The sequence below is a fragment of the Puma concolor genome, chromosome D1, assembly GCF_028749965.1.
Source record: "Puma concolor isolate L17-30 chromosome D1, mPumCon1.1.hap2, whole genome shotgun sequence".
Classification (NCBI taxonomy): domain Eukaryota; kingdom Metazoa; phylum Chordata; class Mammalia; order Carnivora; family Felidae; genus Puma; species Puma concolor.
This window is the reverse complement of record NC_141676.1, coordinates 62,766,727-62,782,658: the sequence shown is the minus strand read 5'-3', so window position 1 is coordinate 62,782,658 and position 15,932 is coordinate 62,766,727. Positions and strand designations below refer to the sequence as shown.

The window sequence follows — 15,932 nt, the reverse complement described above, 5'->3', positions numbered from 1 at the left end:
CTATTAGTGTTCAATCAAGGAAAAAAGAACTTTGGGGAGGGCAGATCAAGGAAGACTTTCTGGAGGAGGTGGAAATTGAGCTGAGCTTCAAAATACAGAGAGGATTTGGACCAGGATATTCCTTATCCTCATAGGAGAATTTCCTTCTAGAAGTTAGGTTTTTAGATATATGACTAGTGGTCTTATACATTAAAATCTCATTGTTTCAGGACTCTTGGCAGTGCTTCTAAAGCCTTATCAAGCCAGAGCTTGGCATCCTGACTTAGTCACAAAGCAGATGTCTGTAGGCATGCAGACCAGCCTGTTCTGACCCAGCCCTCATATGCTTGCTGTCTGAACTGAGGGGTTTTATTCTGCCTATGGCCATGGACTGAGACAGTCGGGCTGGTGTCTGTTATATGCAAAGGCACTGTAGTTTGGTAGACAGAATTCAGGCTTTGGATTAATAAGGACCCCTTTAGTGTGACGCCTGGATGGCCCAATTGGTTGAGTGTCTGACTCTTGCTTTCAGCTTGGGGCATGATCCCAAGGTCGTGGGATCAAGCCCTGTGTTAGGCTCTGTACTGAGTGTGGAGCATGCTTGAGATTCTCTCGCTCTCTCCCTCTGCCCCTCTTCCTCGATTGTGCTGTCTCTAAAATTAAAAGTGGCGGCGGGGGGGGGGGGGGGCACCTGGGTGGCTCAGTCGGGTGAGCATCCAACTTCAGCTCAGGTCATGAGCTCATAGTTCGTGAGTTCAAGCCCCACATCAGGCTCACTGCTGTCAGTGCGGAACCCACTTGGGATCTTCTGTCCCCCTCTCTCTCTGCCCCTTGCTTGCTCACGCTCTCTCTCAAAAATAAATAAATATTTAAAAGATTTAAAAAAAAAAGTAAAACAAAATAAAATAAAGGACCCCTTAGTTTTGCAAACCTCAGCTTCCTTGTCCTTAAAATGGGAATGATAATAATACTGCCCTCTAGGGGTTGTTGTGGGCATTAGAAAAGTTAAGGTTTTAAAAGTACACAGTTAAGGGCTAGTGGCAGCAACTATCAATATCCGTTAGGTAAAAATGCCACAAGGAGGTTGACTCCTGGTGGGAGGCCTGGAGCAAGGGCTAGGTCACCCTTCTCTGCTGGCCTCCTGATAAGCCTCAGACATAGTGGTCCAATCCCTCTCACTACTTCGGAGCCATGAGGACTGCAGCCAGCAGCCTGAAAGGCCAAGGGTAGGGGGGACACTCGGCCAACCCAGGAGGGTGCTTCTGCTGCTGGCTTCTGTCTCAGGCTCCAAACGTCTCCATTAAAGTGATGCCTGAGGACGGGTGGACAAATGACCCTGCTATTCTCGCCTTCTCCCTGGTGCAAGGCTGTCTGCTCTCTGCCTGTTTTGCTTCCCATGCTTAATGCCTCCCATTAAGGGGGATTCCTGCTAGCACCGCATGGCACGTCTTCAGAGGGTACGAGGCACATTCCTGGGGACCGTCCTCATCAGAAATGAGGTTTTAGCCACTAGACTGCCGCAGCAGACCTCTTGGCCTCTGGGGGAAAAGTGTGGCAGGAGTCAAGGGTAGAGGGAGGAAGATGATGAGAGGTAGCGTTGGATTCTGCAGGGTGAGTGGGTCACACTCTGAAGGGCTTGCCAGACCCTGTGTGGGCTTTATCTTGAAATCTATTTTTCATCTATAAATCTGGTGATAATAATACTTATTGTTCTGAGTAGTTGAAAGGAGTAAATAAAAGATGTATCTTAATTCCCTTGTCTGTAAAGTGAGGATAAAAATAGTACCTGCTCTTTAGTGGGTCATGAGGATCAGCTGAATTTAAACATGGAGAGGGCTCAGAATAGTGCCTGGCACACAGTAAGTGCTCAGTAACTGTTAATGATGGTTTTTAATAACCCCCAGGTGGTTTTTAATTCAGCTCATTCCCTTTACTCAAAATTCATCCCTCCCCCAGGCTATCACTGACCACTTAGCCTAAAATTTCACCACAGGCCTCACATACCCAGGCCACAGGCCCTTTCCTGGCTTTCTGTGTTCTCAGATTTATCACCACCTTAGTAAACTACATGTTTTCCTTACCTTGTTTGTTTCATTTTCTGTGTACCATTGTATACTTTCTCAACTTCTAGCATCCATTGGAATCAACTGGAGACTTGGTGAAATCAGATTGCTGGGGCCCACCCAAGGGTTCATGATTCAATAAGCCTGGGCCAGGGATCCAGAATTTTCTCTTCTAACAAATTCCCAGGTGATATCGAAGGGGCTGGTCCTGCACCACACTTGGAAAACACCACCAAGTATTAAAGAAACCATGTGAAGTGGGTGACGTCAGAGGCTACTTTTTTTTTTCTAATCTTGTTTATTGTCTCTTTTCGAATTTAAGCTCCAAGGGGACAGGGATTTTGTCTGTTTTGTTGGTTGATGTGTCCCTAGCACCGAAAATAGTAGGTACTCAGTAAGTACCGTCTCCCCACTCTATGGACACGCATGGTCCGCCGCGCCCGTCGCCGCCCGGCCACTCCCGCGTGGGCCTCGGGACCAGGCCCGGCCGTGGCGGTGGCCCGGCGCCCAGCTGACCGCGCGTGTTTGTGCCCTAGATCACCCGGGCGGCCTGCAGAACCACCCGCGGCTCCGGACGCCGCCGCCGCCGCTCTCGCACGCGCACACGCCCAACCAGCACCACGCGGCCTCCATCAACTCCCTGAACCGGGGCAACTTCACTCCGAGGAGCAACCCCAGCCCGGCCCCCACGGACCACTCGCTCTCCGGAGAGCCCCCCGCCGGCGGCGCCCAGGAGCCGGCCCACGCCCAGGACAACTGGCTGCTCAACAGCAACATCCCCCTGGAGACCAGGTGCGGGGGAGGGGCGGGGCTGAGCCCCCGGGGGTCGGCGGAGGGGCCCTTCCGTGTGCCCCCACGGCCGTGGTCCGGGAGGCTGGGGTCGGGCAGCAGCTCCCAGAGGCGGCTCTCTGGCTGGGGAGCCAGGCGGCGGGATGGGCGTGGGGCAGGAAGAGCGGGCTCTTGCGAATTGTGCAGCCGCAAGGTCCAGGGCTGGCCTGCAGCTGACAAAGGTATGAGCCCCGGTGTGCCCTTTTTCCTTGTCTACGCGGTGGGGGTGCTGCTCGCTGGAGGAGGCTGTTGTAAAAGGAGATGAGAGTTGAGTGTGTCACGGGGAGGCAGAGGGTAGGCTCCTTCCTGATCAGTGTTTAATTGGGATCCACATCTCCGCCTTTCCCTACTGTGATTTGGTCACCTTGTGCCTGGCCTGGGACCTGCCTGGCCTGTGGTGGGTGCTCAGGGAAGGCTCCCTGTCCTTTCTCCTCTCCTTCCCTCCCACGGACTTCTCACCGTTCGCCAAGCCCTATAATCCCTAACATTGAGACACCATCAACTTTTGGTTACAAGACCTTTCATACTTGAAATGTGATGTAATCCTCACAACTTTACCAAGGGCTTGTTGTGATTTGTGATCCCATTTGGGAGTTTTGGAAGCTGAGAATCAGACTCGGTGACTAGTTCAGGTCACATAGATGGTGGATGTGTGTCTAAGATATGAACCCAGGATGCCTGACTCAGTGTGCAATGCTATTTCCCTACACCACAGCCACCTTCTCCTGGTCTCCCCTGGCCCGGACCTCTCCACCTCTGCATTCTTCCAGTCTTGCAGAGTGCTCCCTTCCCTCCAGGGACTTCAGTCAGCATCAGTTCTGTAGCTGCCCTCCTTCCCTCTGGTTAGTCACTATTTTACCAAAATGAAAATGAGGGTTTTTTGTTGTTGTTGTTGTTTTGTTTTGTTGTTTTTTTAAGATACAGGCATACAAACTCACTGGAGAAAATGCAGAAAGATATAAAGACAAAAATTAGATTTACCCATAATCTGGAAGAAAAGCAAAAATAAGGTTAAAAACAGAGAGACAAACTATTAAGAGACTCTTAAATACAGAGGATAAACTGAGGGTGGCTGGTGGGGTGTTGAGTGAGGGGATGGGCTAAATGGGTGATGGGCATTAAGGAGGGCACTTGTTGGGATGAACACTGGGTGTTGTATGTAAGTGATGAATCGCTGGATTCTACTCCTGAAATCTTTACCACCGTATATGTTAACTAAATTGAATTTAAATAAAAAAATAATTTAAAAAAAGATTTACCCATAATTCTTACCCCTCTGTTGACTTTGGGGGACATAGCCTTTCCCTACTTTCTCTAAAGATGAAGTGTCCCAGTCTAGCACAATTAGAACCTCTTCATCTTCTACCCTAAGTAGTGGGGAAACATAGATTTTATTTTTTCAAACTCCTGTTCTTTATCTGTGAAGAGGACAGAAGTCATCCCACACTTAAAGAGGTGAAATTAATTTACACATGGAACATGTACCCATCTGACTCTATCTGGCATTATGACATCTGCACGTTGAGCTTGTGGGATCCAGTGAAAGAAAATCAACATCCTTTTGTGCCCTTTTACTCCTGTAGAATCGCTTTTCCAAAAGCAAATCTCTTAGAGATAACGCCCAGCTCGCCCCACCCCCAGTCTCTTAATTAATATTGTTTTTGTTGACCTCCTCTAAAATCGTGTGTGAGTTTTCCTGACATGTCTCCTTGGCTCTCATCAGTGACAGAGCTGGATGATCATATGCCATCCCACCCAGGGTAGCTTAATCAGATCCCCATTAGTTCCCATGGGCTTATTGAATGACTGCACATGGCTGAAAGAAGTCAGCAAATAATCGATGGTTCTGATTCTCTGCATGGAACACAGTAGCCACTCCCTCTGGTTGGATGTTCATTTTTATCCCTTAGTATCAAAGTAGGTGGTTCTCTGGGTTTTTCAGGGGAAAGGAAGATACAGGACCAGCAGCAGGGCATTTTCCTGGTAGAGTGGTCCCAGCTGACCTCTCTTGCCTCATCAGCCAGCCGACACCTGCCTTTCTGACCCTCTGTCCTCCCACGTCCATTGTACAAACCACACGGAACTTGGTTTTCTTTGTCCTTCCTTCTACTTTATCACACTTCGGAAATAAAAGAAAATCACTTCTATCTACTACCAGACGTAACCATCATTAACATGTCAGCATATATATATTCATATATACTATTTTATGTAAATCTATACAGGTATATATATTTAACATCTGATATATGTATGAGTGTGTGTGTGTGTGTGTATCAGTCTTCCCTAAGATGCCCACCCCTTTCATGCCTCTGTGCCTTTGCACATGCTCTCGTACAGTTGTCCGCCAGAGCTGCCCTCCTTCTTACTTCTTGGTCTTGCAAAGTCCTACTTACTCTTAAAGACCCAGATGAAATGTTTGAGGTAGGTTTCCTCTGTTACCCCAGAGTTTTGTGCATCTAAAGATGGTCTCAAACTGGGAGAGGTGCGTAATACAGCCGGTAACACATTCAGAATTCTGGGCCTTAATACTTGACCTTTCCTGGTTGATGTCACAAAACCAACAAGGTTGAAGAGGGGTTGGTGCCCCATCTGGCAGATAGAACTGCAGATAATTTTGACCAGCGTGGTAAGATAGGAATAGCACAGAATTTACAGTCAGAGGACTTGGATTCCTGTCTTGGCTTTAACAGTTACTGTCCCAGCAAGTTCATGAACATCCCTGACCCTCGATTTGCCTGTGTAAATTGGGCTAAGAACTCAGGCCTCTCGGATTGGAAGGAAGTGAATCACATAAGAAACATAAAGCATGGTGCCTGGCATTAAAAGACACACTATAAAAATGATTTCCCATGTTTTTTCATATACATCATCTTCCCATATCAACCCTGTAAAGAAAAAAGTCTTGAAAAAATATTTATTGAACTCCTGCTCACCCGAAGAGTTGAGAGGAAATAGGAGATTGCACCTTTTTCCCCACTTTGGAAAGGGAAGTCTGGCCCCAGTGCTCTGAGTACATAAGTGATGGTCCTTTCACTGAAGCTAGTTGTTCATAGCACAGGTTTTTGGGCCAGGCAGATCCTGTGCCCACATCCCCACCCTGTCACTGGCTGTGATCCTAGACCTTAAATTTCTTCATCTCTAAAAGGGAGAAAATCTTAGTAACTTCCTGTTCTGATTCTCTATTGCTGCATAACAAATGACTGTCAAACTCTACCAGTTGATTAGACTTCACAGTGTGAGTCGGGAGTTCAGGAAGAGCTGGGTCTTCCTGACCTAGGGTCGGTCAGTGATATTAGCTGTTAGCTGGGCAATCTGAAGGAGCCAAGTGGCTTGACTCGCATGCCTGAGCCTTGGAGAAGAAGGCTGGGTAGCTGGGCTCAGCGGACCCTCACCCTCTAACGTGGTCTCAGGGCTTCTCCTCCCAGTCTTCCCAGCAGGGAGTGGACTTCATACTCAGTGGCTCAGAGCTCCATGGCACTGAGACAGAAGTCGCCGATCCTTCTAAAGGCTTGGTCTGCAATGGCATAGTGTCCCTCCTGCCATTGTTCTGTTGGTCAGAGCAGTCCTAGGCCAGCCAGCTTCAAGGAGAGGGACTTCTCAAGGGGAGAGTGCCAAAGGATTTTCGGCCACTTCTAACCCACTGTAGTGCCTCCTGAGGCTGTGATAGCAATTACATATGATCAGGTCTGAAAATGTCTTGGCACGCAGTAAGTGCTCAACTGCTTACCATGTAGTGCTTGTTACTCAGGAAATAGTCACCGAATGCCTACTGTGTGCCCAGTGGGCAATATGTCTAAGAGAACAGACTCTTGCACTAGGGCAACTGCTGTGATAGAGGCACATACCAGGAATCTGTGTTTTAATTGCCTCCGGATTTTCAGCGGGCAGCACAGGGCTTGCCACATCATGGGTACTGGAAAAATATTAACACGCAGGTTAAATGAATGAACAATGGAACAGTGAATGAAATGTTATACCTAACTTGAGTGGGGAAAAGGAAGGCTTCCCAGGGGACCTGGTGCTGTGGGGCTGACTGTCGAAGAACAGGCAGGATTCCCCAGGTGGAGCCAAGAAGAAGGGGTGTGAGGGAAGCACAGCCTGAGCAGAGGCCTGAAAGCCCAAGGGAGCAGGGCCTAGTTGAGGCGGCTGTAGCCAACAGCCTTTAACCAAGCGGCACCCGAATGGGGAGCCCCATGATGCCAGAGGAACAGTCACAGGCCCTTCTGTAATTGTCGCACTGAGTCTATGTTGAGAGTCAAAAGTAAATAGCTGAGAAAACAGCATAACAGCTGGCAGAATAAGCAGGAGGGGGTTAGATTTCATGCTGGAGACAAAGGCAGGAGGGCAAGTGAGAGGGAGGACTTGGTTTACCCACTGCCTCTAGCACCTTACGAGGGTTAACGGAGTCCCCAAGGGGAGACCAGGCCTCCCTGTGATTCCCAGAGCTGGGGGTCACATGTTGCTTTGAGGTCTGCTGGTGCATCTGTGGTCCATTCTGGTGGGATCCATGTGTTCAGGGTCCACTATACCCTGGTCCACTTCATTCACGCTCTGTAGCATCAAATGTTTAATTGATTTCATAGGGGTTGTCTGATTAATAGCCTGTCAGGCTCCTGTCAGATGAAGGGGAAGCCAGAGCACGAGGCTGCCAGACCCCTGCTCTAGCTCATCTGATCCCAGGCCTGGTTTGGGAGCCTGAGGCCCGTTGTGTGGTCATGCTCAATTAGGGGAATAGCCCCGTCTACCCCTCAGGGATGGGAGGACATCCTGGTGGTCTCCAACCCAGGCTTGGTATAGTTCCCAGAATAGCACACAGTACCTTCTAGTGGGCCAGGCCAACTCCTGAGCATTTCAGGAAATTGGGGTGGACAATTGTCCCTGTCATTTGATGATTTGGTCCCAGGCATGCAGAAAACAGAGCCACTATCTTAGAAGAAGCTCATGGTCTTATGAGGAAGGCAGACCCATAAATGATTGAATGAAGATGGCACTTTGGATAGTGCTCTGACTTGGGGGGTGGTCTTAGCAGAGAGGAGAGTGTGGCTCCCTCTGTATGGGGGCATCAAGAAACAGTCACACCAAACACTCATGGGGCCCTTACTGGGGCTCCTTAGAGGGAAGCACGTATGAGACTCAGCACCTAGGATTTTTATTGGGAACTGGTCACACAGGCACCTTATGCCTGGCAACGGCCCAAATTCAGACACCCAGAAGGAAAGCAGGTGTTTGGCATAAACCATATTGTTTGTACACGTAGTTTAGACACAGTGAGTCAGCCGCTCGTCAGTTAATGGTGGGAACCCTCCGGAAAACCTCAGTCAGGACTGCTATGGTAACTGCTGTACCAGGTAGGTAGTCTTATTATCATCTCCACTTTAGAGATGAAGAATCTGAAGACAGGAAAGTGAAGTAACTTGCGTGAGGAAACACAGCCAGCAAGTGGCAGGGCCAGGATCCACACCCCGGCCAGCTGGCTCCAGAGGACCTAGCTGCTCTCCAGTGCTGCCCTCCTGATTATTTGGACCTGCATCGGGAGGAGATTGCAGGGGAGAAAGGAATTCTCGGGTGAGGGACAGCTGGGCAAAAGCAGAGAGCTGAGAGAGCTTCGTATCTTGGAGAGATGGCTAAGAGTTGGGGGACACGGGAGCACATGGGCCTCATGGAAATGCATGTAAATGAGAGTCGGCAATGGAGGGCCTTGAGTTATAGGAAGAAGAGGTGGGTATGGGGCCTGAGGGTGGCAGAAGTGGGGTGAGTAGTTACAAACATCTTTGAAATAGGAGAGTAACGTTATGGGATTGGCCTTTCGGAAGGATCACTGTGACCTGGAAGACCCGGTTCATTTTTTGTTGCTTTTGTTCATTCATTTGTTAAATGCTGGCTCTGTCACAAAGTCTTTATGGGGCCTTGGCCAAATCTCTGACGCCCTGCACACCTTGGGGTTGTCAGCTGCAGAATGTAGCTGGACAGCTAGTATAGCATGTAGCAGAATGTCCTGTTCTGCTGGGTGGCTGCCCCAGGGCTTTGTGGGTGAAGCATGGCCAGGACAGCGGGCTCGCGGTGAGATGAGCTATTGAGCAAGGCAGTCTGAAGACCTGGCCACTGTGACTTTCTGGCCACGTCCTTCCCAAAAGCTATTTGTTCTGTCCTCAGAAGGCGAGCTCTGCCTGACCTGAGCCGGAACTAGAATCCCTGCAGGCAGCTCAGGGACTTGCCCGAGGCCTCCTCTCAGGCGTAGAGGGGAGGCGGTCCCCTCCCCACTGCAAGGAGCTGTGACAGCAGAATGCACTTGACTACATCCCCTCTCCGGGTACTCAGCAACTCTCTCCTGAGAGGCAGCTGGAGGCAGTGAGGTTGGAGGAATGTGGTTTTCAGTCCCAGCTCTACCTTTCAGTTGCTGTGTGACCTTGGGCAGTCACTCATCCAATCTGGGCCTCAGTTTCCATATTTGTTAAAATGAGGTAACAATACCCACCGGTGTGCGGGTCCGATGAATCTAGTGTCCACACCCGAGTTCCCAATAGCAGTGAGCTGGAGACCAGGCAGGACTGTGATTTAAGGAGGCCTCGGCAGCATGGGCCTTCATTAGGAGAGCCTTGTAACTTTTGTTTTCCCGAAGAACTGGAATCTCAGAGTTGGGAGCGGGAAATGGGCAGGAAATTTGGGGAGGAGCCTCGAACTAGGAGCCCAGACACCTAGGCTTTAGTTTCAGCTCTGCCGCTAAGTTGCTCTGCGCATATGAGCAGGACACATGTCTCTCTGGGTCTCGATTTCCTCACCAATCAAATGAGGCCTTATCGACTCAGAACTAAGTTTCAGAAGCACAGAATAGGGGCATTTCAAGTCAGCAGTAGGATTCTAAACTGGCAGTATTTCCAGCAGGTGCTAGCGTCCCCCCAAATTCCTGAGTGATCTAAATGGCTAACATCTGAGTTAGCGCCAACGTGGAAAGCTCTTTCAGGGAATCTGGCATAGTCTCACTCCAGAAACCCTTTGTTCCAGTGCACTGCCTCTTCCCCTGTCCTAACAGATCTGCACGTTTGAGAGATAATTGCTCTCTTTTCTTAAATTATAGAAGTAGAGGGGCGCCTGGGTGGCGCAGTCGGTTAAGCGTCCGACTTCAGCCAGGTCACGATCTCGCGGTCCGTGAGTTTGAGCCCCGCGTCAGGCTCTGGGCTGATGGCTCAGAGCCTGGAGCCTGTTTCCGATTCTGTGTCTCCCTCTCTCTCTCTGCCCCTCCCCCGTTCATGCTCTGTCTCTCTCTGTCCCAACAATAAATAAACGTTGAAAAAAAAATTAAAAAAAAAATTATAGAAGTAGAAATAAAAACCACTCTTGATCCAGACACTGGAAAATCTCACTATTAACATTTCAATTTTTATCCTTTTTGTCTTTTTTTTCCTGAATATATTTATTTTGGATGGGCTTTAAGGTACACGTTTGACTCTCTGAGAGCCCAGTCCTAGCCTAGCGATGCAAGCCAGACTCCCAGATGTACGCAGAAGCATACCATGCAGCCAGCTGCTGGCCCCAGGGAGGCACCAAGAGCTCGTCCTGGGCCTCTGGGCAGAAGTGGCTAGGGCCTGCTCAGGCTGGGCCATAGGGACTGTAGAAAGACTGGAAATTCCCTCCTGAACTACAGGGAATGAGGGAAATAATAATAAAACACCACCTGTGCTCCCCTCAGTTAAACACCAACTGTGTGCCTGCAGTATGCCAGGGGCGCCTCCCTTTGTATACCCCATCGTTCACGGTCTTCAGCAAATATTTATGGAGTGCCTTCTGTGTACCAGGCGCTCTTGTAGACTCTGGGCACATGGCAGAGAACAAGGCAGGTAAGATTTCTACCCTTACGGAACTTAAATTGCAATAGGAAAAAAATACGTGTGTGTGTGTGCGCGCGCGCGCATACGTGCGTGTGTCTAGTCCAATGGGGAAAACTAAAGCAGTGCTAGGGGCCAGGGGTAATTAGAAAGAGCAGGACGGGAACTATTACAGTTAGCCATGAGAAGGGAAGGAAAGGCCCATGCAGATATTTGGGGGAAGGTGATTCAGGCAAATGACAGCAAAGGCTTTAGCTGGTTGGAGTAGCAGCATGGAGGCCAGGGTATATGTAGCACAGAAAATGATATTGGAGAGGTAGCAGGGGGCCAGACGTTGTATACCCTGGTAAGGACCATGGTTTTATTCTTATGAAACCATTGGAAGGTTGTGAGTAGAGAAGTAGCATGATCTAAATTATATTTTAGCTTCTATAAGGAGAGTGATTATCCCAGTTTATGAGTGCTCAGAGAGATAGACTCACCACCTCATGGCCGGTGAATGACGGAGCTGGGACCTCTTTGACCGCAGAGTCTCTGTGCCTTCCCTCATCACAAGAGGCCTCCCATGAGGAGACCACCTGTGGAGGGTGGGGGCAGAAATGAGGCCACTCTGAAGGACTTCTGCACCCCTGTAGTTCCTCTCAGACCCTGTGGGAGGCCCCGGGGGCCATGAACACAACCAGAACAGCCTGGTACCCAGGCTGCTGGGCCCAGACAGATCAGGACTCTCTCAAAGGGGAGGTCCCCACCACCATGGCAGTTCTCAGTGGCTCCGGCTGCTAAACTGTGTTGCCTTGTGTTCCCACCGTCCCCGAGGGTGCTAATGAAAGTGTCAACAGCCCCTCCTCATTTGGTACGTAAGGCTGGCCCGGGGGGCAAACCCACAGGCAAGGCGGTGACACAGGCTTGTGAGCTGTGGGATCAGACAAACCTGCGTTCTCTTCCAGCTCTGCCGCTTGCTTACTCCGTGATAGGACCCTCAGAAAGTTACATCTCTGATCTTTGATTTGCCAGCCTACAAAGCAAAAATGATAGTGCTGACATTGTAATGTGGGGACTAACATTTACGTTAGATACAGAGTTCTAGAACAGTGAATAAGCTGTGGTAGATGTAGGGCAGATTAGCATTAGTACTTCTAAAATATTTGTTAGTGTTCATGCTAATGCTATGTAAATTAGTACTAATACCTAAATTGGCATTAGAACTTCTATGATGTGTGTTTAGCCTTTACAGATACTTCCAACATTACTCATTTGGTCCTACATCAACTTTGTGAACTTAGTATTGTTATCCCCATTTTACAGATGAAGTATAGGTTTGGAAGAGGTTGAAATTTTTACACAGTCACACAGCAAGAAAGGGGCAGAAAAGGGACTTGAATTTGGGTTCTCTGGTGCTCAAGGCCTGGTCAAAGTCAGCAGGAAAGTCCCTCGCAGGGCCGAACCCAAAAGTTAGCTCTCGGCACTCAAGTCCTTCCTTGAGGTGCATACAATAGGCTGAAGCCATCACTGGCTTGTTTAAAACTGTGCACTTACATGGTTTTCAAGTGAGGGGACAGCAGTGCATGAAAATATCAGGAAACAGGATCCAGCAAACTCCAGTATGAATGAGGCCAGTTAGCAGGCACAATGGAGACCCAGAGGGCAAGTGTGTCTGTCTCCATTCTGCATTAGAAATGGGTGCTGTCAGAAAATGCATTGCCCTCAGTGTACATGAGGAGAACAAAAGACACGACGCCCCATCTGTCTTCTGAAGGGCACCATCCTCACCATTCAGCCATCACCGAGGTCTCTGCTCTGCTAAAGGACCGTGACACTTTAAATATTGTCAGCATCAACCTGGGGGTTTGTGAGAAATGCAGATTCTCAGGCCCCACCTCCATCTTCCGACTCCGAATCTCTGGGGTGGGCCTCAGCAAAGCACAGCTCTCCAGGCGATTCTGATGCTTACTCGAGTTTGAGCACCACTGCTTGAGAAGAAAATGGCCCCAAATGCTTATCACTCTTTTTTCTTTGGACTAGCCAAGTGTCTCTTGCTGTTGTTTGAACAGATGTATAGAAAGTATACATCGTTCTACTTTCTATGTATAGTAGAGAAAGCACAGTCTTTGGAAACAGAAAACCTGAGCTCAAATTCCTGCATAGAACCTTGCCAGCTGGTAACCTTGGCAAATCCTGTTACCTCTCCACATCTCAGTTTCCTCACCTGTAAAATGGGGATACACCTTCCTTGCATAGCCTATTCTGAACATTTGAAGTAAACGGATGTATCATGCCTAGCTCAGTGCCTGAGACGTAATCAGTCTTCGTCAGTGAGAGCTGTGATTTGATGGCCACAACTGCCAGACATTCAGGTTTGTACAGAGAATGCTCCCTCTGGATGCTCTGTGCCAGGCAGACCCCTCGCACATGTGGCTTGCACACAGACCCATCGCCTGGCAGCCTTGTCCCGCTGATCTCACGCACAGCTGCGGCAGACGGCCACTTTGTGTGTTTCTCTACTATCCCCCTTCATCGATGCATGACTCATTGCTTCATTCATGTCTCCATGTGTGCGTAGAAACCTAGGCAAGCAGCCATTCCTAGGGACATTGCAGGACAACCTCATTGAGATGGACATTCTCAGCGCCTCCCGCCATGATGGGGCTTACAGTGACGGGTAGGTGACATCCCCATGTTCTTCCTCTCTGTGTATGCTGTCCCTGTGGCTCCTGCACTCGCATGCAGACCCTGAGACCTTTCCCTGGGCTCTCCTGCGGGAGGTGTCGATGCCATGTTGCATGCCCATCCCCAAGAGTTTCTCCTTGAAGTACCCTGTCTTCAGCATATTAACAGCGGCATTGTTAATATGCAGCTCCCGGCATCTCATTGGCTGCCTCTGGCATTCTGAGAGACATCTCATAGCAATTTTTATGCAGCATAGGCCCTGTATCATACGTATTGTAATCCCAAGGATGTGTTCTGTGACCTGAGGCATCTTGCACCCCAGCAGAGTGCAAGATTGCTCTAAGGTTTCAGGGGGAAGCAGTGCAACCAGTGCACCCCATTTCCCAGGCCGTGTACAAATTCTCCCGTGGCCATGGTTAAAGACAAGCTGTGGAGGGTTTCCTGACACCTAGTTTGGCCACAACCATGCGCTTTGACCTGCCACGCTGCCCTGAAGACTATGGCTAGGCTGAGGATGCATTTGCCCACCTCTCCTCTCACACAGCTTTTGCTAGGAGTTTGGAAGGCAGCAGTCTGGCTTCTGAAGGCTTTTGCTGCCATCGGTTGTATAACAGCCACTGGGGGACTCAGCCATGGCAAAACTTAATGGTGGTCTCTGAGTTCCACCCCCGAAACACCCTTTAAACAGAACGGTATTTCATACCTCCACCAAGGTACACTGGCAAAGTAGGCATTGGAGAGAGAAGAAACATTTAGGTTCCATTAGCTCCAGGACACGGAACAGGATTTTAGACACATTCCTAGTTACTGCCAGTAATTTTAGAGAACAGCTAGTATAATACCCAAGAAACAGCATCCCCACCCCAGCCCTTCCCCGGAGAGGGATCTCCACACCCAGCCTTCTGTCAAGTCGGTAACACCTTCTTCCTTGGCCCCGGGTGGTTTTTCCCACGGGGAGGACTATCCCATTGTGTTCCCCGGAAGCGTGTGTTCGTGTGCCCTGTTATGTGGTCTGGTACATGATTCTCCTTTTCTCTGTCCCTCCTGTCTTCTCTGTGGTGATTCTCCAGGCTCCTCTGCATGCTTCTATTGCTGCCTCTGTCCTCCAGGTTGACCTTGGTCCCAGTGAGCCTACAGACCCTGATGCCCTCTGGCTTCTCTCCACCCGCAGGCACTTCCTCTTCAAGCCGGGAGGCACCTCCCCACTCTTCTGCACCACCTCACCAGGGTACCCGCTGACGTCCAGCACGGTGTACTCCCCCCCGCCCCGGCCCCTGCCCCGCAGCACCTTTGCCCGGCCAGCCTTCAACCTCCAGAAGCCCTCCAAGTACTGTAACTGGAAGTGCGCGGCCCTGAGCGCCATCGTCATCTCAGCCACGCTGGTCATCCTGCTGGCATACTTCGTGGGTAAGCACCTCCCTCGCCCCAGCTCCCCTCGGCTCCCCTTGGCTCAGAGGGCAGCACACAACACGCCTGTGGGCACCGCGGGCACCTTGCCGCCCCGACGGCCAAAGCACACATGGCGAGCCACGCAGCCCTGGGGCGCTGGCCTGCACCCCCTAAACTGTCAAGGTCATCTCTCTGGGACCCTCTTCTGCTCCCTGCTTGTAAGCAGGAAGGAAGCTGAGCAGCTGCTCCGTCCTGTGTTGGATGCCTAGCAGTAGGCGTAAGCAGTCACCGAGACTGACCTTTGAGGTGGTGGTCTGTGGCGTGAATGTCACGGATTGGAGTCCTGACAAATGACCAGTTGGAGAGGCTGGACAGCAGGCAGGCCTCTCCTGCTAGTGCCACGTAGCCGCAGTGAGGAGCAGGAAAGACGTGGGGGGCCCTGGGGTTGGAGGGAAACTGCCAAAGATTGGACTGTGCTGACCTCAGCCAGGAAGCATATCTGAAGGTGACGAGAGGCTGTGACGAGGTGGTCTGAGGGGACTGTGGGAGCCCAAGTCCAGAGTGCAGCCATGGTCAGGACTGAGGAGCAGCGGGGTCCCCACTAGCAGCGAGAGTTGGCTGAGGGATGCACAGAGACCCCAAGCAGCGCTGACTGGCCTTCTTGCCTGACCCCAGGCCACCTCCACAATGTAGGAAACTCCTCTTGGCCCCTACTTTGCCACCACAGGATGCCACCCATTGGATGCTCTTTCGACGTATTCCCCCCACAGTCAGGTTTCTTGCTTCCTTCACCCCCATCTTTGATCTGCTCCCAGGGAAGATGTTAATCTGAAGAGATCCGTAGGCACCGCTTAGAGTCCACTGCCTCTTTGTAAATCAGCCTATTAATAAAGGCATCCAGAGGGGTTGGCTTAACCCTCTGTCCTTTCCAGCCTTCGAATTCTGTCATTCTTGGGTTTAAGGTAGGTCAAGCCAGCTTGAGAAGAACTTGAAGCCATGCTGAGGAATTCTGAGATAATTCTGTATGCAAGGGGGACTTCTCCAGTGTAAGCCCAGTAAAGAGAAACAGAAGTAACTGGCACAGGCCAGAGGAAGACAGGGTGTCATCCACGGTGGAAAAGAACCCTGTCATAGCATAACCCCCTGGGTTACTGTGGATGAAAAAGGGCTGTGTGCTGAG

At 50.3% G+C, this 15,932-nt stretch overlaps 1 protein-coding gene across 15 annotated transcripts in view; it reads left to right on the top strand.

The window, feature by feature from the left end:
• The window catches only part of TENM4 (teneurin transmembrane protein 4), a 2,941,751-nt gene that overhangs the window by 2,705,354 nt on the left and 220,465 nt on the right, over positions 1–15,932 (top strand). For 12 of the 15 annotated variants that reach the window (XM_086678426.1, XM_086678434.1, XM_086678427.1 and 9 more), the window contains 3 exons: positions 2,579–2,834; positions 13,257–13,355; positions 14,535–14,770. In XM_086678426.1, the coding sequence (XP_086534552.1) occupies positions 2,579–2,834; positions 13,257–13,355; positions 14,535–14,770 (591 nt within the window). The remainder of the gene's footprint in view (positions 1–2,578; positions 2,835–13,256; positions 13,356–14,534; positions 14,771–15,932) is intronic. The other 3 variants (XM_086678435.1, XM_086678439.1, XM_086678441.1) reach the window with 1 other exon arrangement.